The sequence below is a fragment of the Atractosteus spatula genome, chromosome 6 (genome assembly GCF_055471065.1).
Source record: "Atractosteus spatula isolate fAtrSpa1 chromosome 6, fAtrSpa1.hap1, whole genome shotgun sequence".
NCBI lineage: Eukaryota > Metazoa > Chordata > Actinopteri > Semionotiformes > Lepisosteidae > Atractosteus > Atractosteus spatula.
Window position 1 is genome coordinate 25006382 of NC_142711.1, and position 23833 is coordinate 25030214.

The window sequence follows — 23833 nt, forward strand, 5'->3', positions numbered from 1 at the left end:
AGGAGACAACGTTTTGGCTGTGGAGCCTTCGTCAGCCTAAACGGCTTTCTTGTCAGCATGGAATAAACCTTTACTTCTTCCATTCATTTTCGATTACACATTTGTCTCTTTACTATTATCCATTGAATTAAATCGTCTAGAGATGGGGCTTTCTCTTAAGTGTGTGAATCAAAGCCAAGAACAACAACACAACAACTCCGTCAATTTCTATTAAAAACACAATTACTGACGGGTAAAAGGTAACATATTTTTGCCCTTCTTTGAGATATTACAGATGGTGTTGTAACTTGTATTTAGAATAACAGTTATCAGATTTGTTCATCTTCATGCAAGGTGTATAAAAGTCTTAAGTGAAATGCAGACTTCTCAAGCACCTGGGTGAAACGTACACTTATTTTATAATTATGGGCTCCTTTAAATGTAGTTTGCATCGAACAGTTGTATTGTTACAACATGTTTTTAATTGAAATAATCCACAGCCTAATTATATACTGTTTAGGAATACATTGATTTATTATTTTTACTCGTGGGTTTAATATCGCAGACAGTTTTAATAGTATAACGATACGTACTCCGCAGCCATTAGCAAAACTTTGTAACCTCTTTGGTTTCTGTGTTTTAGACTACTTTTCGTGTGCAGTTTTAATTGTTCAGAAATCCAAACGAACTACTTCAGTACCGCTCAACTGCCGCAGTACATTGCATTCAAACTATCCGCCTTCTTATTGTAAGTGGAGTGACGCAGGGTTAGGCTGTTTCTGTGAATGACAAACATCAAGCCCACCCACGGTGCAAGACCACAGCCAATAACCGAATCTTTCCACCAGGCGGAGCCTCCGAAGTGCGGCTCCGAAGAGGAGCAGCAGTCGTTCACACCAATGGTTACTTTCTGAACAGAGTACACCCCGCCCTTATTCAAAGTCCAACCAACCAACAGTCGGAAATCATGAATAACCAACTAGACTGAATAGGGGAGTGACGCAGAGGTTACAGATGCCCGAGTTTTTTTTCCTTCCTCATCAAATTGTTGCAAATTTGGGAAAAAAATATTACGAATTGTTCCATTTTCTTGATTTGAGATAGGTTTCCTATTCTTTTTTTCTATTCTCAGTTTAAGGCCGAATAATCGCGCAACTCAGTCCTCTGCATGTTGTTGATATTGGTCTATTAAGTTGATGTCGTGTCGTTCCTAGAAAAAAAGATGCCGCAGCCGAAATCCCGTAAGATCGCCATCCTGGGATACAGATCCGTGGGTAAGTGCAAGTATTTTGAGTGCACGAGAGGACAAGCTAACGCATTGTGGGAGAAACGGATTGTGGGGGGGAAAAGACACCGTGAACCTTAAAAGCCGAGCTGGGGTGTAACGTTATGCTTTGCATGGGTTGATGAGGCGAGGGAAACCATGGAGAAATATAATGATGATTGTGTCACTAGTCACGACTGTTTAAATTTCCTCATGATGCTGTTTGGATAAGGTGACTCTTCCCAATATGTGCCTAAAACCTCCGCGATGCGCTTTTGAATTAAAAATGTAAAGGTTCAGGTTATCTGATATTTGGTTTTCTGTATGCGTCCGTGATGCTGGTAAAATGAACTTTTTATATTTTTAATGTGTTTCCTTGCTCTTGTACCGGCACGCAGCCTACATTTCATGAAGCAAACTGGCGGAAGGTGGTATTCGATCTATTTTTTACGAATTCAAGATATGCAATTAGAGCACAGCTGCAGAGTGTAAAGGCTTTACAAGCTTGTCGTGTAGAGCAGATTTCATAACAGCGTCCCAGAACTTACCTGAATCGCGGTATCTGCTTGCGGTTAAGCAAAGTCACGATAAAGGGAGGAAATGCAGTCGTGAATCGCTGCTGTAGCTTTTTTTAAAAAAAATTACGGCATGGCAGGGCTGCCATTTTTACAGCTTTTCTTTTGTAACCTTTATCGTGAAACTAAACATTGTTCATCATGAGACGCTTGTGCAAATTGTTAAAACTTACATGGAGCACTAATAGCCGCGTCCGGTGAAAAGTGCCCAAGTAATACAACTATTCGGATATAATACGAATATGTCTTAGTTTTTTTTTACATATACTCAGCCGCCAGCTGTCAAAATACAAATGGTATCTCCAGGGCATGTGTACGTGTCGTTCACAACATCAAAGCCGCTAAGTTACCTGTGACCTCTCTCGCACAACTGCCCAAGAAAGGAAAAGACATTATCTGGAGTGACGCCTGTAGAAACCCACCTCCGGCAGGAACCAACACTGCAGGCTTTTCGTGTTTCGAGCGCAGTTAGGAGGACAGTCATTTCCCACAAGTATTTTTGTTCCACGTGAGATCCTGAAATGTTTATTAACATTAAATTGTTTTATAAAGGTGCAACATTATTACAAAACAGTTACATTTTAGTTATTCCCTTTTAGCCTTTTCTGTCAGGACTAAACTACATATTATACTTTTGCTTTTAAAGTTTTTTTTATCTTTTAAAATCTATTAAAAATCTAAGGATTTTTGGTGTTGAATCTGATGTAGAATAAGATAATTTGACATAAACGCACCTGGAGATGTGGAAAAGCAGTCCTTTAATAAGCACTTAGGTACAGGGCTGAGGAAACATATGTCTGCAGACACTCATGCTTTGCGCAGGTGGTTCACAAGAACAGATAGTTGAACCGTTAAGCAATAAAACTTTGGAAGATCCTAGAGAGCAAGCATTGAAGTTAATGTATGCAGTGCTGTAAACTGTTACAGCTTAATTCCAGAAAATTAAATAGTTCATGCACACCGAATTCCAACAGAAAGCACTTATATCTTGTAAAGAACTGAGGCCTGACAGTCTGATATATATATATATGAGGTAGAGTACGTGCTGGTGTTCTTGAGAACCATCAGACAATCTCCACAACACGAAGTACAATGGAAGAGAACTTTTTACTGTGCGTCTTTTCATGCATAGTCAGTTGTTACAGACTCTGGCTAGCTGACAGTTGTGGATCCGTGCAGCATAGTAATTTATACTGGACCACTTACAGACCAAAACAAACCCTGGGAGCCTTTGTGCTCCTGCAAGGAGTAGAGTTCTGGCTACTGGAATGTCATAGCCTTGCAGTCTGGTTATTTCTGAACCATGCATCAGAATTCCTCGAGAACGATTTGCCCGTGTCAGTGGTCATGTGCTTTAATACGAAGATTATGTGGTGCTGCAGGTCACAGTGGCCACGCAGCACAAAGATGTGGGGAGGGAGTCAGGGTATGGCCTGGGTAATTACCTTACATGATCTCAGATGAGTTATGTACTGGCAGGCCCTCTGAAAGCAATGCACTAAAAATTCCAAATTCCTGGGATTAGCAACTGCAGATTCTGTGCAAGGAATTCACTGTTCGCCCGCAAACCATGACTGCTGCCCCCACTTACACAACATGTAAGTGCTTTGTTGGTTACATACCGTAACTCAGCAGCATCACGTATTAATCCTGTGATGCCCGTTTTAGGCATGGTTCACAAATCAGTGCATTTTCAAACTTGGTTTCTCTTAATTGAAATGTAAGGGCTGTTTTTGAGTGCTAATGTTATTACATATTGTTAAAACACATCAACAATGGTACTAAAAATAAAATTTGGGTTTCAAAATCTTGATATTTGGTTTGTGAATGGCAGAATGGCACGGCTTTCAGTACTGCTGTCTCACAGCTCTTGTTTCCTGGGTTCCCTTTTAAACTGGGGCATGTTTGAGAAGGTTGCATTTTCTTCCCATGTAGTGGGACTTGCGGGGTTGGTTAATAAGTATCTCTAAATTGTGTGTTTGTACCCTGCAATGGACTGTTTTGTTTCTTTCTGATTTAGCAGTTGGTTAATCGATATCTCAAAATTGTGTGTACCCTGCTATGGACTGTTCTGTTTTCTTTCTGATTATTGTATTTATTTTGGTGATTTGTCTTTGTTTTTATTGCAGTTGTAGCTAAGACCTAGTCAACACAAAAAAGACATCTAAAAGGGACATTTGTATTCCCTTCAACATTCTTGAAGAATCTGGTAGACATAGTGGGCTGTACCCTCCACATTACAGTTGTTATTACTATGTAACCATAATCAGAAGGGTCTGCACCATTTGCTTGAAGACAATATAAATGTCTAAGAAGTGTTTCCCTAAGACTCAAGTCAACATAGTCAAAAAGTCCAGCAGATGGAACAAGCTAGAAGCTCAGTGACAGATTCCACAGTGTGTCCTGTACATCAGCCCTCATTGCTGTTTAGATGTAGGTCATTGGTATACACATTAAGCCTAGTACTATATTTGAAAGAGGAAAGTGTAGCTTTGATTGCTAATGCAGTGTCTTGAGGAGATTCTGTTTTGGATTAAAGCAGTGTGCTCGGACCACGTTTTTTCCAATTCAGTTAGTTTAAAATGTATTGCTAAGGTCATACATTTTGCAAACCTGCATATCATTATGGTGGTTAAAAAATCTTTACACTTTAGTGTACGGTATATACTATGTTCTTGGTGTAACCCCAGCATCCTGGCCAAATTTTCCTTTGGCCCTTACAAATCATGACCTCCTAATAATCCCCATCTATGAATTAGCTTCATTACTCTGCTCTCCTCCCCACTAATAGCTGGTGTGTGGGGAGCGTACTCTTGCACTATGCCGTCACATCATCCAGGTGGGGCTGCACATTGGTGGTGGTGGTAGGGACTCCCCATTACCTCATTACCTATAAAGCATTTTGAGTGGAGTGTCCAGAAAAGCACTGTATAAGTGTAAGGAATTATTATTATAATTATTGGCTGACCATTGCATCTTTTCACTATTGAATTTTCTGAGTTGGTGTTACTTCTAGATGACATTTAGAATGTGTTCTCGGATCCAAGGAGTATTTATAGTTGGTACAGTAGGGTGGTTGAAATTGCAGGTGGCTTTAATAAACTAGTATTAAGCATATTTAAAATTAGCTTACACGTATATTTAATTTATATTAATAGCACTTCAACTGGAGGATGGTTGCAATATTACTAAGGTGCTTCCAAAACAATTGGTAGGTTTAAGTCGTATCCGTTACTGAATTACAGAGCCAAATATAGTAGACCCTGTAGTAATGGTTCCCTTGTAGTATTGCAGTGCTTTACACTTATTGCAGACAGTTCAGTAACCTGAACTATAGTGTTTGAACTAGAATTTGCCGGAAAAAAAGCACTCTGCTGATACTGCTGGTTGTGTCGACTGTTACTAGACTTAAGAGAGCAGTGACTTTTTGGTATCGCGCATTAGATAAGTACGACCCACTGCAGGAATTATTGGTTGGGTGTCTTGAAAATGATTTTAACACACCAGGTTAGCTTGAAATGAGTTAAAATCAGAGCCCAAAATGGCTATGGCTACAGGGTGGGCTAAGCTCACAGAGTGGCAGCAGCTGTGCTGACTGCAGATGAAAGTTGTGCCTCTCTAAAGCCAATACCTGCAGTCAGCATATAACAGTGACAGTGATAAACACTGCTTTGCACTGCTTGGCTGAAAACAGCATAACTAACAACCAAGCTACAAATATTAGCCTATAAATTGAATAAAATACAATGAAAATGCGTGGAGTGCACATTTTAGCGCTGATTTGCCATTCTGCTAGGACAGTGTCATGTACTAGAGATGCAGATTACGTTACTGTGGCCCTGCACCACTACATGTCCAGCAGAGCACAAAAACTTGTGCAGTTGTGACCCACACAAACACTGAAGAGGGTTTTAAAAACACACACTTCATTCAGTTTCTTAAAACATTTTGTTTTTAATTTTCTAGGAGGCAGCAATATACATAATTTAAAAAAGTCATCACATTTTCTTCTGTGCTCCGTCTCCTTCAGACAAACCTCCTAGAGACAATAATAGATTTGAAGTAACTTGATAGAAAAATATCCCAATACGCCCCCGAAATCCACAACATTACCCATGTCTGTGCTGCTCCCACATCTAATCCAAAACAAACATAAGATTGAGCTCAGGACTGTGCACTCACCCTCCCCCAACCCTTGTACAGTAGCTCCAGCATGGAGAAGCCACAAACAGTAAAGCAGTCCGCTCTGCTCAACCCAACCTCAACAGCATTGCTCCATGGCAAATGAACGGTGAGCCCACCCGTTACTTAAACAGTGTAAAAAATGAGGGAAATATCACATAAATAAAAGTGCCCCCTGCATTTCTGATCTTAACCACAGAAGCATAATGAGCATCAAGTAAAACAGGGTTGAGCAACAGGCAGTGTGCTGGGATGGACTAACGGCATGTGTGGATGCCATGTGTTATGCTGATCAGTGCTGCAGTGAGGTGACGGTTCGAGACCCAAGCGCAAGACTTTGGGGATCTTTGGGAGATCCCGGAGAGACAAGATGACAGTGAAGCAGTGAGTAGAGAACAGAGAGAGAGATGCACAGGCAGGCTGAGGTTAAGGAGCAAAGGCTGCAGTACAAAGACGGTCCTCATCCTTACAGAGAAATGGCAGGGAGACCAGCGGGAGAGGAGCTGCCTGGAAACGTAGGCAGCAGGGTCACTCAAGAGAGTCCGTCTGCGGGATACAAACTGCAGGACTAGCAGGATCTGCAGCGGGGCCAGCGGAGGGTTGTATATTGGAAGTGCTGGCGAGAGGGTTTCCAGGGAGAGGGGAGTCTCTGCTGGGTCGGTGCTTGGTTGATTGTGATGGAGAAAAAGCCATCTTTTAAGACAGTAGCCTTACAGCAGTAAGACCTCAATGTCAGAGCACAGATCTAGCAGAGAGTCCAGCCCCATAATGGCTGCTTAATTAGATGATTGAACGGTGGATTGATTGCCTGATTGATAGGCAGTTGGTCTCATTGAGGGGCAGCCTGACCTCGTTCGCACAGGGCTGGTGGAAGGTTGAATCCCCATGTGAATAGGCTGGTGACCCCTGGCAATGGGACATGAGCTGCTCTCAGCCTGGGCATAGCACCATGCACAAGCTCTGCATCTACAAACGTGCCCTTTCAGTGGTCTCTCGAGCCAGAATTGCTACAATTTGTTCCATCATCCCATAGATGTCCAATGGGTCTCAAGTGTAGTGAATAGGACACCCAAAACTTTGTGTTCCTTCTCGTTCAGCATGGAATAAACCTTTACTTGTTCCTTAGTGTATCACAGTCAGTCATGAATGAACAATTAGTCAAAAGGACACCAAAACATTTAATCAATATCCAACATGATTCATAATACAGAAAACCTGCAAAACACTGCTTTTATGATAATTTCAACTTTTTAGAAAGTTACATTCAGTAGGAGACAAAATAGAATCAAGAAAAGCCACCCATTCTCAAGCTTAACCTCAACCTGATATTACTGAGAAAAAATATATTAAATTGGAATTTGAAAGTGGAGTCTTCTTCAGTGGTAGTCAAACAGCAATGCTATATTCCTCAGGAGCTGTGCTGTCATCAGTGAAGAGCATGTCAAAGAGAACCTTCCTGCCAGATCTTCTGGTCTCCTAATCAGGCAGACATCTTGTTTCTGTGAGGAGAACCAAACAAAAGTCTTCATCCTCTTATCTGATTTTCAGTGGTACCGTGTAAATTGCCATTTTACCTGTGAATTATCCACAAAGAAACCGAGCCAATTGCCCCCCACTATTATCGTCTGGGAATTTGTGAACACCTTGGAAAGTGACCGGTCCCTGTGAATAGCAGAGAAGCTTAAAGATCAGCATGCAGGGTTTTTCATATCTTTTCGGGAGTGCTTCCACCAATATGGTGAGATCTATTCATCTCCACAGGAGACGAATGAGAGGAGGAGGGACCTGGAATCCAGGCAGTCAAAAATACAGGTTACAATTATCTCCCTCCAGCCCCTGAGACAAGCTGACCAGGAGGATGTTGCAGCAACATGATCTGTTCTCAAAGTCATTTACTATGTTCTAGAATGTGTCGGCCGTCTGGAGATGGTGATCTTTTTTTAGTCTGGCGCAGCTCTGCTCTCGGCATGTTGACACACGGAGTCGCCTTTTTTCTTTTGCCTTGACCCAAGCAGTGACGTCATGTCTGTGAGAGGGGAGGACTGGCTCTCGTGCGTTGCCTCATTGATTGGCCACAAAGCCTTGGCCAGAACTTGCACAAGCCCACCAGTAGCAACAAGAACTCCTTGGCATCAGCTCCTCCTTTTTTGTCACCAGCTTAAACTACTTCTATCCACTCAAGCATGGGGAAAGCCTCCTCCTTCTTCCATGATATCATTTTTAGTTGGGGTTTAGCAAAGACAAAAAGGGCAAAATGTAAGTAATGGGAGTGTAAAAGAAGGAGCCAAGTTGAAGGCAGACATTTTTTTTATTTGATACACTTACTCTAATGCATTACTGTAAATCATTTTCAGTTTAACAGTCAAAATGTTTGTCGCGTTACTGTCTTAAACATTGAACAGATTTCGTCATTTAAATTTATAATACTGCTTCCTAAACGTACAGTGCTATAAAGTTAACCCATGCCAGGGATCACATTCCATTTTAATTTGTTCACCTCTGAAAGCTAGTTTTATTAGTAGAATATATAACATATCTCCTGGAGACAAAATGGAAGTCTTATGCACCACTCTTATACAATATTATCTCATCAGTCATATTTTCTGCAAAGCTGTGCTAGAAGGCATGGAATTAAATTGTCCTAAATTGAGGTTTGAGGTTCCTCTTAAGGCTTAAGATGTTGATTTATGACTAGTTACAAGGGCTTTAGATTTAATGCGTGTCTTTTGTGGCCAATGCTTTTTTTTACCTTTTGAGCCATAAAGTTCCTCTGGTAGGATTATAAAATACTAGGATTATTGAAATTGTCTTCCCTCTGGTCAGCTGTTGATTTAGCTACTGTCTTCTGTGTTGCATCCAATTGGCTTTCATTGTTGAGACATTACCTGTAATTCATAATTTCTCATTGTCATTTACAGTACTCGAGATGTATTCTCTTGGTATTATTTGCAAGCCAGTAAGTCATGTGGTAGTGTTCCATGGTTAAACAAGTATAATCATGCTGTAATATTCAGTCCTTATTCTATTTAATGATGATTTAAAATGTCTGTAGTCAAATAGGTCAGATTCTCACAAAAGTCTTTACTTTTAACAATTTACCTTCTACTTTGCTTTGTGAATTAGGCCTGTGTGTTCTTTCTACTTTGTTAGAAGTCACATTCTGTCAAATGATATAATTCTGTTTACAGTATTTATAGATTAGGAAGCTGGCTTTGGTTGTAATTTTGCAGTTGGTATTGATATCTGCATAATACATGCATAAACATTGCCTGAATGCAGTCAAGTGTAGATATAGAGTTCAGGTGGGAATGTTTTCTGCTGCCCTTGTGCTGTTCAGATACATGTTTGGAAAATGAAAATCAATAGCAGTGGAGGTTTAGTCCTCACAAAAAGAGTTGATCTAGATTTTGAATGATATACTTAGTTTTAAAACTAAAATATTATCTAGAAGAACACTATTGTGTATAAGAAAACCAAGGTTCTCTACTCACTATTTGCAACATGATTTTTGCTGGAATGACACAATAAACTTCCAAAGAAAATACCATGTTCATCAGAGGTGATCACAGACACCGTGTGGCTACGTAAAATGTTGTGTCTACTTACAGTAGGGCAACACCAAAAGATGTTGCCAGGTTGAGTCAGTACTTACGTATATTAGTAACCTAATTTGATCCTCAAAATAATGATCTTGTTGGAAGTCTGCTGTTTATTCCCCATTTGGGGTGTAGTCAACATACTACAGAAGCCTGTTTTATCCGAGATGCCCAGAGACTTTACTTTTCATTCCCCAGCTATAATACAGCCATTCATCCTTATGTAAGATGTACTTGGACTAGTTAAGCCTCATTCAGAATACACTGTATTGTGTAGATTTTTGGTCACCATGTTACAAAAAAGATATAACTGCTCTGGAATCAGTCTAGAGAGGAGCAAGCGATGCACTTGGGGGCTTAAAGTGATTTCTTGCACTGAGAGACCGACAGTCTAAAAAGTTTTAGTCTTGATCACAGACAACGAAAAGAGCACTTCATATAAGTATTCAAAATTCTTAGAGGTATTAAAAAAAAAAGCCCAGAGGATATCTTCAAAATGAACAGTTAAACAGGTGTCAGTGGACACCTGTGGAAACTGCATAGAAGAGAATTTAAAATCGGGAATAGGATACTGGGAGTATGGAGCAAGTTACCTAGCCATGTAGTTGAAACCGGTACTTTAGCTTCCTTCAAGAAATGGCTGGATGAGATCCTTGGATCAATTAACTGTGAACTACCAAATTGAGGTGATGGGCTAAATGACCTCTTCTCCTACCTACTGTAGCCAGGGCTGTCATACCAATTCTGTATGATGTCTAACTCTGAGAGTGTCTCTGGGATAAAGTGCATTTTATGAGTGATAGGGAAAGTTCCAGTTTTTGGTAAGTAAACTGGGTTGGGGATCATTGGCCCTGGTAGCTAACTTTTTTTTTTCAGCACCTGCAGCACAGCGCCTTGTTGTGGGCGATGCTCCTTAGCAGTCTCTTTAAAAATGGATAAGAGGGAGACAAGAGAGGAAAGACAAGCTGGCATCAGTCACGAGAGCCCAGTTACATCAGTCTCCTTTTGAAACCACCAGATGTTCTCTCTTTGCATAACCAGCTGTTTCTTCTGTGTAATCCCATCTGCGATTATTGCTCTCCATGCTAACCTACATGTACACATTTTCCCCGATCTGTGTAATGTCTGTATCAACCAGTTGACATGGTGGAGAGGATACCTTTTGGTCCACCTAGCTGATTTGGTTTTCAGTGGCTAATTGGTCCAAGTATGTCATCCAGATGTTTCTTGAAAGATGCCAGGTTATCAGCTTTAGTAACATGACTTACTGTATAGCAGGTGAAAAACCAGGAATGTTTTGACAGGTGGGCAGACAAGAAGAGCTTGTTTGCACTTGCTCATTCTCTGCATGTGCATATGGAAGTTGTTGCTGAGAAACAAAGTAATAATCGGCGATTCTAGATTAGGTGGGTATAAAATAAAAACTAAAAAATGTTGGTTATTCTGAAATAAAATTATTTTTTACTGAATATGTTGTTCTATACTTTGCTACAATTCTATGTGTTTTGGGAGGTTGGGGCCTGGTTAATAATAGTCACAAATAAAGAAGGAAACCTATGTTTATCATCAGGATTTCTAAATGTGTTATCCTTTCCTGTGTGTAGCAATGCAGCATGATTAGATTAGTATAGATATGATATAAGAAATTTATACATTTTCATTTGAAAGCAGGAAAATCTGTGTTCTGTGATTGACATGATTTTGTTGTTCCTCTTGTTCATTACAGCAGTTGAAATTGGTAGCAATGAAGCATGAACTACAGCACTTTATGGTAATAAAATGCATACGTTCCTTTTCTGAAGTCAGTCTGTTTTCATTCTGACTTCAAATATAACACAATCAACTGAGCAGAATGAAGAATGAGGGAGAATGTAAAATAGCATGGATTATAAAAAGCCAGTAATGAGAACTGAAATAAATCTCTCCATTGACTTTCAATATGCGTGAAATTTAGTTTAAAATGAACTTTTTTAGTGTTTTGATAAATCCATTTAATTGAATAAATAATTTACAGGATCTTTAAAAAGCTAAAATAAAAGTTAAATTAAGTCATTTTTGTGCTCTGTGATGGATTTCTGATCATTTCCAAATCGTGGCGCTAAAATAAAAAGTATTAGGGGTTTCTTACATTTCACTTGGATCTTATACAGTGCTTTTAGCTTTATGGAGGCTCCATATGCTTGTGAGATATTCGATCAAATTTGCTATTTTGTAATAAGACCAGTTACAGGTACGATGTAATTTACTATGATGGATGAATTTTAATTTTTTAGATCATTCATGCTTTAATTGAGGCATCACAAGTCCAAGGCTTTTACATATCTGTATACTCCACACTGTAATAGTAAGCAGTCAAAAGAATGCCTCAGTGTGAAATGAAATTATTTGGCTAAATCTTTGTAAATGTAAATTTACAGTTTATGTATTGAAAGATCCATCCATCCATTTTTTGGCTGCTTTATCCAATATAAATATGGCAGCGGGGGAGCCTTAGCCTATCCTGGCAGGCAATGAGCACAAGGCAGGATACACCCTGGATGGGACACCAGTCCATCGCAGAGCACACACACTTACACCAGGGCCAGTTTTCCCAGAATCCATTTAACTTACCAGTGCTTTAAATCTTAGGAGGAATATATTGTTTTTCCTGGTGTAAAGATGTAATGTAACAGACAATAAAATATATGTCCAACAAAGACTGTCAATCATTTCATCTTGTTCTTTTTGGTAGTGATTTCATTGCATCGTGGAGCTCGTACAGGCTCAGAGGAGGCTCATAGGCTTTATTTGCAAGCTTTCAGACTAGCTTTGCAACTCTGTCTGGGTTTCCGCTGCACCAGTTGTACAGCCCAAGGAGAAAGCCTCTTCAAGCCTCAGCAGGGTTGCAAGAAGTCACAGAGCAGTTCAGCGAAGGTTTACAAGGAGGTTTAAACTTTTGCGAAAATGGCAATTTCCAGAGAACAGCCAGAAACACATGAAAGTGCATTTTTCTGTCATGCTCTGCACCCATACATTTACATTTACAAAAGAAGCTTTTATACTTTAGACCATCCTTCTCTGTTGCAATAATTGTCATGTTTAGGAGACAGACTCTTGCATTAGTATTCGAATCTACTGTATGTAAAAATATTTCTATACATAGTACAATAGTATTTTTAACAACAGTATCCCCATTTTCCAGTTGCTCTGAAATGTCCTTCTTTAAAATTTCCACACAACAGGTGTCTGTCTCTCTGCTTAGCTTGCAAATTTAGAACAAAACCTTTTAAGCACACAGATGATCTTTTACAGCACTTACAATGCTACAGTGATGCCCCTAAATACTCAGAAGAATATGATCTTCCATGTGGGGAATTACGCCCCCAGATACATTTAGGTTCAGGGGCTCTGGAAGTCTATGCAGAACAGTACAGTACAGTGTTAAACACAGTTGCACTTATCACAAATTGTCCTGGAGCAATTATCCATCATGATATTACATATATAGTCTGAGTGTCACTACCTGTTATGCTACTATATTATTATAAATTGATTTATTTATAAATATATACATATAAATATATATATAAACTACAGAAGAGCTTTGGAGAGGCATCAACAGCTGAAAACAGCCAGAAACCATGTTCGGATGTTAATAAAATAAAACCTGAACAGGATGAGGCTGTTTGGAAGTACTGTTCGTCACACTTATTTATAAGCAGCTTATCGTCTTGTTCTCCCCGAGCTGCACCAACATAACAGTTAGCCTCCACACAGATATCGTATCTTTCTCTTGACTGTCGTGTAAGCTCCTTGCAACTGCAACTCAGCCCTTACCCCCACCTGTGAGAAGTACACGTAACTCACTTCTGCTGTATGCGTCAGAGGTGCCTCAAGAAGTATCTTGCATATAAGTAAGTATATTAGTATAAGATGGGAAGGTGTTATTAATCAGTGTTACTGATTAGTGTTGTTTGGTTAGACAGAACATTTATGGGCTGATTTGTTTTCAGACAACAATGAATTTTATTAGTATAATGCATGAAGTGTACAGTGCATCCAAATACTTTTTATAAACAATTTCTAGAGGCAATGAACAGTCCAGGTGTATTTCCTTCTCTCTAAAGCTGACAGTTTTCCAGCCCTCTCAGCTCTTACTGTCACTTAAAACATTGTGTTTAATATTGTGAAGAGTCGTGTTGTAACACAGTACGTTATGGTAACCCAAGTGTATCTGCAATTCAGATTTGTTGTTACTGAGTTAAGGATTTCCAGGACATGGACAGCATCAGTCTCCTTAAAAGAAACATTTTATAAGGCATACTTAAAGTAACGAAGGTCAGAAGGTGCTTCTGCCAGTCTGAACTGCTGGACCCCTGCAGATACCACAGGTGACACCTTGAGAGTGAACCTGTACTGTATAGAGCCATGTACGCAAGAAAGAAATTGTGAAGATAACATTGAAATATCACTTTTCCTCAATTTCATTTCTGTCCTAGAACACAACTATGTCATCAAACATCCTCTATGTTTTCTAATAATCCTAACCCTAGCTAAGGGTTTAGGTAGGCTAGGGTTATGGTTCAAATTGTCTCCAAAGAATCAATGCAGCCTTCCACTCATTTGAGTGGAAAATATAGCTCAAGGCATCAAGTCCTGTGCTTGTTAGAGAACAGGAACACACTGGGCAGTTAGATTCCACCACAGTACTGTACCTATGTAGCAACTGAGGCAGTTCATGGGTTGGACATTTCCTTGGTTTGATTACAGAGGCTCTTTGGAATTTTGTAGTGGTGTTGGGGAATTTCCCAGGAAATAATAATGCCAAAGAGCCTAATGGCATGCAAATGTATGGGGTTGTATTTGACCTTGAATCGGATTTTGTTTTGTGCAGAAATGAATCAAGAGGGAGGCTGAGATGGAAGGAAGGAATTCCAGAAGTGATAGTTTGGGGGAAATTCATGTTTGGTGGATAGGTGTTTCTAATTATATATAATTCAGTCTACACATAAAATGGGATATTAATTTGGGATTATATTAAAAGTACTGATATCTTTTGTTTTGTAAACACAGTATGTTAATGAAGACTGTTACTGTGTTGGGTTGTGCATTTTTCTATTTAAATGGGCTTTTATTTTTGCTAATGGGTTAAGTGACTATTATTTAAAGGTTTTGCAGTCTAATGTAGCACAAACTGTTACACGTATTAATATTTTACACTTTCTTAAACGGCTTATACATTTTCTTTGGCATTTTCTATTCTTATAATACAGCTGAATTCCCATCCAGAGAGCCATAATGTATAACAATGAGCAATTGTTCTTTTTATTCTTGAAAATTCATGAAATGTGAAGGGGAGGCACGATGACTGAATCCATTTAGACTTATTTTTCAGCTGTGGATTTTAACAGTGATTGTACTGTTGTGTAGTGAGTTACATCTAAGACGAGTGAAACCAGTCCTCAGTTACAGTATATATATTTTTTGAAATTATCATCTTTAGTCCTGTAGGTTTTTTTCCCTTGTGAAAACAGAAATAATGAAGTTAATCATGCTACATGAAGTACATTTTATATTGTTATATTCAGGACAAGTGTAATTTTTCTTCTTTCACATTTTTACTGTGGTATTACACTGCTTTACTACATTGGACTAGGAGCACGCCATGATATACTATAGAATATCATTAGATTACAAAGATTTCCAAATGAGCCCAGGAGGAGAGGTCCAATTTTTGGCCTGTTTTTCATAAAATCCTTTTTTCTAAAACATCGATTTAACTACGAGTTCATGATTATCGCTGTGCCAGTTTGTTACTTTCTCTTGACATATGTTTATACATTTGTGCTTGTTACTGCTAAGACAGGCAAAGTTCTTCCTTGCTGACTGTCATTTTTCTTTACTGTCTAAAGTAGCTCATTTATTTGTAGATCAGTAGACATTCCTGTTACCATACTTTGCTTGAGAGAGTTGAGGATAGGATTAATATGATTTGTGGGCTGACTGTTATAGTGAATGGAGTAGGTCTGAGTTGTTAATATGATCTGTTTGACGTATTGTGCTACACAGCTTTATGACGTCCTTAGACCATTACCCGAGTGGGTCAGGGGATGTAGAGCACTTAAAGCTGACTGTGGACAGGGCTGACTGGCCAAGTACCTTGTGTTTCTTTTGTCTTGTTTTGTTTAGCCAAGCACTGCAATAGTCCGGTGTGTGTCAGGATTTCGTCATGCTCTTTCATTGTTTGATGAATGCCATTAGTGTTAAATAGTACTACACTCCTGCTGAGATTGAGATAGAGTAGAGATGTGCATGTATTCCCCAAGAAGACTAATAATCAGTTCAGAATAGAGTTGAATATCAAGCAGCACACATTTCATTTGAACTTCACAATGCTATTTTAATGATAGAACCCATCATAATAGTGTTTCAATCATTCACAGTTCATGTGATCTTGTGGTCCCTCTTTAATTTTGTTTTCTTTCCGACGAAAAAAAAATGAGCCCAAGATAGTTTATAAATAATTACAAATACCTGCACAGTAAATAGACTCGACCGTTCACAGGATAATATATGTGGTTTCGATTAGAGAAGTAGAATGAACTACTACTTCATTTAATTAGTAATGTGGTAAATGTATTTTTACTGTTTTAAAATCGTAGCTTTAATCATATTTAACTTCAGAAACATTTAAGTCAATCTTTAAAAACACAAACTAGCAACCATTGACAGTAATGGTAGTATTCTTTCCTGTACATTTCTTAATTTCAAAAATAGAATTATAGTATGAAAAAAGAGTTGCTCAGATCATGTCTTTTATGCTTATTGGTGGTGTTTGCTTTCATGCATCATGCACCTTTATCATAAAAACAGCAATTTTATTGGTTAAGATTAAAGGGGAACTGCAATTCTAATTTCTCAGACCAGTTATTAAATCTCGCTAACAAAATAAATTCATTGGCAGGATAGTAAGATTTTTGAATTGAGCACAAAATCGTGGAAGTACTTGAAATCGTCATGCTTTTGCAAACCCCTGGTCTCACCATGGGCTCACTTGTCACTCAGTAGTTAACTCAGTAGTCACCATAATGACTAATGACATTTCACCTCAGAAATTTCCCAACGTGATCTGCATGCAGAGTTAACAAGTAGTATTTATCTGAAAAACCACCTCAAAGTTGAGAGCAGTATTTCTGTTGGATTAAAAGAGATGTATTCACAAGCCTGCTGGTTCACAATGTCATAGAGCCGCTTCAGGTCCCCGGAGGTTTTGTTGCTTCGTTTTGAATCACAGAATTTGGTGCTGTGCATACCTGGAAACCTGGTCTATTTTGTGATGTAATGATGTAAATTGGAGGTTTTACAAGTTTCTGTGTACATTTCACTTTTATTTTTCATTATTCTGGTTTCAAATGCACTCATCAATGCTGATTATTTCTAACCCCGAAATATTAAAATAGCATTGCAGTTCAGCATATAAAATATATAGCATTAAAAATAGTTCCCCTTTAAAACTCTGAACAGCTGTGTGGAAACCATTAGCCTTACAGGTAGAGTCAAACTCCAGTGCAAACACTGTTCAGTTTTACACCCCAAACAGCAGCCATTGTCTTATCCTAAGATCAGGGCGGAGCGGTGGCACTGAGGCTAAGGATCTGCGCCTGTGGCTGGAAGGTTCCCTGCGGCCGACAGAGGAATCCTACCCTGTTGGGCCCCTGAGCAAGGCCCTTAATCCCAGCTGCTCCAGGGGTGCCGTATAAATGCCTGACCCTGTGCTCTGACCCCAAGCTTCTCTCTCCCTGCCTGTGTGTCTCATGGAGAGCAAGCTGAGGTATGCAAAAAGACAAATTCCTAATGCAAGAAACTGTATATGGCTGATGAAAGTGATCATTATAAAAAAGTGATCATCACCTCTACAATCCTTTAAGTGTAGGTGATTGTGCAGTGGTTTCACACTCAGGTGATGCAAGACTGACACCACGAAGTGAATCCCAGCCCTCTTCGTGTGTGCTGCATCTTCTCAAGATTTTAGCTAACGCAGATGAGTTTCACATCTCTGGATTACAGCCACACTTTTTAGAATTGCGTATGTTATAGCTAACGCAGATGAGTTTCACATCTCTGGATTACAGCCACACGTTTTAGAATTGCGTATGTTATAAGACACATTTTATCCTGCTCTTGCCACACTGCTTTGATGTGATTTTAAATGTCCTCTTGAGAAGCTACTATCATTATTATTCGTGTGTAATAGTGTGATGACACTATAATATATTATCTTCACAAAGGGCATGCAGGTGCACAGTAGTCACAATTGTGTCTATAAATTAACAAAGTCGAATATTTATAGTGACATGAGATATGAGATTCCTTGCAGCAGTTTACGCTGACGTCACTGGTCTCTGTTACACCTGCATTACTCAGTACAAGCTCGGCCAAAATGTTTAAACTCAAATACAAAACCTTTTCTTTGAGGATAGTGAGTGCTCATATACACATTTTCAAAAGACTGACGGAGCTGGGTTGCTGAAACTTTTTTTTTCTCGCCTCAAATTTAAAATCTGTAAATTACTGCGTTTGATATAGTTATTTGAAAAATGGTCAGAACTTTATTCTGTAACAGTATATTTTTAACTTTGCTTGGAGGTTGGACCTGGTACAAAAGAAGTATTTAAATTCCATTATAAAAGCCGTAATATTCACAACATGTTTGCTGTGTGGGTATAGTACAGTTTGCAGAACTTCTGGGTGGACATCGTGAGGTTAATTAATACACCTCCATGTATAATTCTTCCGGCTCTTCCTAAGGGTTTTGAGCCGAGAGAATTGGATCACATCTACTATACACCAAATAAGTACTGTAGCTGGTTGTTATAGCAACAGACAGCAAGTCCGTACTGTACATTGGTGGCCAGAGAATTTTTCCTTCCAACTGAAGCTGTCTTATGTCTTTTTAAGCAGGCTTCCAAAGACACAAATTCGCAGAAAACATAATATTAGAATTGTTTGATTTTGCACTTGTTCCTATTTAAACAAGTTTACAGAAACTTGTTTACAGATTTACAGAAATACTAATTAAATGGCAAATTCAATCAGTGTGTATTTTGAGGCTGTATCTTGAAACTTGAAGTGTTCTCACATAACATCATGTGTATAAATTTAAAATCAGGTCTTCATAATCTGTTTTCAAAATGAGATATTTTGATTTTCAAAAAAAATGCAGTGTTCCATATGGACCTTTTATTGAAAAAATATTGCACATTTTGGTGAGAAATAAGGTAAAAACAATCTAGAATGTTGCCAAATGTGCTATGTAGTACTGTTAGTATGAGTATGCTTTTAAAAACTAATTTAGTTTTTTTCTTTTTGTAATACATTAGGCCTATAGCTAATACAGAAGTATTACTGGAACAGTAAGTTCCAAGTAGAGCTGAAAAACAACAACATGTAAAAATGTTTTGATTTCTTTGTGCAATTTATAGTGCACCTTCTCTACTGGGGTTGGTCTAGTGCTGTAGCAGATTGTAGAGCTTTCAGGTAAAATAAGTGGTACTTTTTATCTTTTTCTAATGGGAGGTCTGACGCAAACAGTAGTTTTAGGTCAGAAAGAATATCACTTTAGGAAACCAGAGTCACCAGGACAACCGATGCTATGTAATATTTAACCTTGCATGGTACTCCGCACAATAACCTGATTTCTCAGTAACAGACAAAAGCTGTTGAAGGCTTTTAAAGGATTTTTAGTTGCAACTTAAATATTTTTTTATTCTGTTGCAGGAAAGTCTTCATTGACTATTCAGTTTGTGGAAGGCCAGTTTGTTGACTCTTATGACCCCACCATAGAAAACAGTAAGTGTTCTTTTTTTAAAACATATTGAATGTTTACACTACCTATCTTCTGAGCATTGACAACTATGCGGGAAGCACTGACATAATCATTTTAAAAATTTAGTGGAACATTTGATGTGTTTCAGTTGTATTTTTGTACTCATTAACTGCTGTGAAGATAATAGCACTGGAAGACATCTAATAAAGTAGATATAAATAAAAGAAACATATAATTTACTCTTTCGTGCAGAACTATCCAGACAGATATGGCAAAAGACAATAAACAATGCAATGGACTGGCATCCCGACCAGGGTGTATCCTGCCTTGCGCATGTTGCTTGCTGGGTTAGGCTCCGACACCCTCGCAACCCTGGATAAAGTAGTTTAGAAAATAGATGAATATCATCAAATTCTTTTAAATGTCAAGAAAGAAAGACTGTTCAATGGTCATTCATCCATACTTACCCTTTAATCAGGATCAGCAGTGGTAATAAGTATAAAGTACCAGGCAAGAAACCTTTGCACAAGAAAAATTTAATCTAAATCCGCAGATATATGATAACTTTGTAAACATGATCTACTGGCAATGGAAGACAAAGGGAAAGACAGTAAAGCAAAGACACTGATTTTTTTTCTAAGGTCAGGGCTAATTGTTTCCAGACCTGCATGCCATTTTGCTCCTGTTTCAGATGAATGCTTACCACATCAAAGGAAACTGATTAAGAGAGCTCTTTGACAAGATGGGGGGATACAGTAGCTGGAGTTCAAAGCTTTTACTCATATGAGGACAATGTCATTTAACACCTTGAATAGGCATGAAACAATAAAAAACTGGTCAAAAGAGAAATGACAAGAACAGATGAAATAACATTTTAGCTTTTCAGCTCAATTTCTTTGCAGATTATGGCAAAATATCAGCAAAAACCATTTTTTGTGCATGTGTTAAGGTCATTCATTTTTCAGTGTTTATGACAGGTTTATGTTGACTCATCTTTTCAGTAAGGATTGACAGATGTCCTTATAATTTTGAGTGCTGCTGAGTGTGTTTGTATTTATAATAAGAAATAGTGTTAGTTGAACTACTTTTGTTTTCAAATTTGTCTGAAGTCACTACAAAAGTAGAGATATCCTTGTTTCCCAGGCCACAGTGTGTGACATCCCACATCTTAAGAGAATGCAGGTTTGCTATTTCAAAAGAGTTTTTTTCTGGGAAGAAGTTAACGGTCTTAAAAGGTTTGCAGGAAGTATCAAAGCAAGCTTGCTTTTTTTGAACCTGCAGTATAGTGTATTAAAAGGCTACTGTTGATACCCTCTCATTAGAGGAAATATGTTAGGAATAATGATAGAAAAATCCAACATTGGTGTCCTCTTTAATTACTTATGATGTATCTGTAGATGGAACCTCTGTAACTACTGTAGTAGATGGTACATTAAAGAGCCAAGAGTAGATTTGTTAGGTATCTGTTTTTCCATTGGTTCCACTGAACAAAAAATAAAAGGGCCTTTTACATTTATGGTCAAATGAATTTAGCATCTGCATGCAGTGTCCAACTACAATATATAGCCTGAGGCTATTCATATGTTTCATGCTAGTGTTTGTTTCATTCTAAAAAAGAAAAGTAGAATTACCTTGACATTTCCCAAGATTAAAAAAACAGCAACATTTTAAATGGTTATTGTGGTTATATGTATATATTCAGAAGAAAGGCTGTATTAACATTATTCATATACATATTCTGCTACAGTATACTATGCAATAAAGATCCATTACAATGTATTTCATACAGACATGTACGTAGGTAGAAGCATTCTCATGCATTTGTTAGAGCCTTTTTGAGAAACATCACAAACATTTGTGAAACATTCAGAATGCTTGAAAGGAAACTATTCATCTCGGTTTATTTTCTGATTTAAAATGCATATGCCATACTCAAGGCTTGCAGAAATCACGCAGTGCAAGTTTCTTAGTACATATTTTATAGCTTGACTTTCAAAACATTTATTAAAAAATGTTTTTAAAATACATTTTTTAAACACAAGCTAATATTGTAATATTTCATTTTGTTTTCTTCCCTCCCCCCCAAAATAAACATTTACATTCACGTTACACTTGGTTCTATCTTTTGTATCTTATTAAGGGTGAATGATCTTGTCAAAGAGCTCCTTTCCTCAGTAGGCTTTGAGAATCATAAGGGGAGTGTGTAACAACCTCAGTAGTTCGTCCCCTTATGGTTTTCGAGGTAGATGGAAATGAAGTGATTGGCTCATGGGCCACAGCACTTGTCTTTTCTCAACTTGGCTCATCTTTCTTTGTCATCTGTTATCTGAAAGCCCCACTCCCACTCATTTTTGTTGTTGAAAAGGGTGCCATTTCCAAACAGATTGCTAATTAAAATCTCCTTTAGGTTTGTAGGTTCATTTCTGAATTAAAAAAAAAAGTTAATTGAGGTTAAAACCTCACTAAAGATTACAGTATTGCTCTTCCATTGATAGCTAAATTCTAAGACTTATAAAGACAAAATCAGTTAATTGGTTTACAATGAAAATCATCATTGGTTTACAATTTCACATGTACTTAAAACACTGAAAGAGATGTCCCAGAACACTTTTGTAGTCATTTTACAGTAATAATATCAGTAAGATTGAACTTATATTTTTAGTGCTAAATAATAACAATAATAATTAATAATTGCTTACACTTATATAGCGCTTTCCAGGACACTCCACTCAAAGCGCTTTACACGTAATGGGGACTCCCCTCCACCACCACCAATGTGCAGCATCCACCTGGATGAAATGCAAGTAATGTTTCAATAAAAGTGGATGTTAAACTTTTTTTTTCTTTTTCAGAGTGCATTATAGTGCAGAATAGCAAATATAATATTCTTTGTCCCTGTTAATGTATCACATGGTATCACCTGAAACTAAATTTCACCAAGATATTTGTATTACTCGGATATTTAACTCAGGAGCGTGTGTAGTTGTAGGTCTGACAGACAAAGCAATGTAATATTTAAGTCACAGACATGCACATTCATTCGAAGGTAAGGTTTTCATTGTGCTTTTCTTCAAAAACACCATTTCAATTCATTAACTGCTGAAGCACTATTCAGATTGGGCACAGTTGGAGTCCTTTAGGAATTTGTGTAGGAAATGCTGCTCAGATACTGATCAGAAGCTTTGCACACAAGTGCGTGCTGAGTGGAGAGCACATTCCTCTGTATGAGAAAGAAGGCACTGTATATTATACCACTCACTCCAGGTCTACGCAGGGTGTCTGTGCGCAGTCTTATGTCACAGCTCTAAGAGAGGAACATAATTCTCACTACAGATTGAATTTGTAAACAACAAAAACAAACTGAATTGCAAAAACATTTTTTTTAATCCTGTTCTGTTTGAAACAGTAATATATTTTGGTACAATGACTAACAGTTAATGTTATCTTTTTATACTTGTATTAAAGTTGAACTATAAGCAGTCTTGATTAGTTTGCTGTCATTTTGAAGATAGCAACAATTTGAATGTTTTTATAAGTTGTGAAGAACAACAAAAATCTAAAATTTAATCAATTAAGCCCAAATTGACCCTGATGTTTTTCAAAGTTAGACACATTTCCTCTAAAATTCACAAGTAATTGTTAAACCTTTAGAGATCCCCCTTTATTATTGATAAACAGTACACAAATATTGAATTAATATAGTATTATATATAGTGAAAATATTAAAGTTACATATTAAAAATAATTTTAGAATATTGTATGTTTTATGTATAATACATATACAGAGAGTGTAGATATAACATTTTCAAGGTGGTGTTGTCTCAATGTAAATAAGGATTTATGTCATATACACAAGTGTTTGGAGCAATTTACAGGGTAAAAACATACAAAAGATGAGAAAAATAAAGACAAAATAACAGTAACATTTGAAATAGAGATAAAAAATAAAAAGGAGAAAAGGTCGACCCTCATTAAAAGCTTGATTATACAGATAATTCTTTAGATTTAACATCTGTAAAAGAGTTTACATTTCTAAGACTGGCAGGGAGTGAGTTTCAGAGTTGTAGTGCCAGGCAGCTGAATCTCAGTATCCCGAGTTGCTTGTACCTAGAAGAAGGAACTACTAACAGGTGTGCCTCAGCAGAGTGCAAAATCCTGCTTGTTTCATAAGGAGTAATGAGGGATCCTAAATATTGCAGGGATCTGGTGCTTGGGGCTTTAAAAGTTAAGTTGGGTAGTGGGAAGCCAGTGAAGTCGTGTCAGTTTTGGGTATTGCAGTCACAGAGCCTTGAATGCAGTTCAGTTTTGGACAATATAGTAGGGGGACAATTGTAAAGATTACCTAGAGGAGATGTGATGTGAGCATGAATTAGGATTTCTGCAGCAGTGTAATCCAAGTCCGAACGTGGGCAATGTTCCTGGGGTGAAAATA

General features: G+C 38.0%; 1 protein-coding gene across 1 annotated transcript in view; it reads left to right on the forward strand.

The window, feature by feature from the left end:
- The first annotated feature begins 965 nt into the window (after positions 1-965).
- rheb (Ras homolog, mTORC1 binding) overlaps positions 966-23833 on the forward strand; it is a 52396-nt gene continuing 29528 nt past the window's right edge. Inside the window, exons 1-2 of the mRNA XM_088919368.1 lie at positions 966-1253; positions 19353-19424. Of these exons, the coding sequence (XP_088775494.1) occupies positions 1202-1253; positions 19353-19424 (124 nt within the window). The 5' untranslated portion in view covers positions 966-1201. The remainder of the gene's footprint in view (positions 1254-19352; positions 19425-23833) is intronic.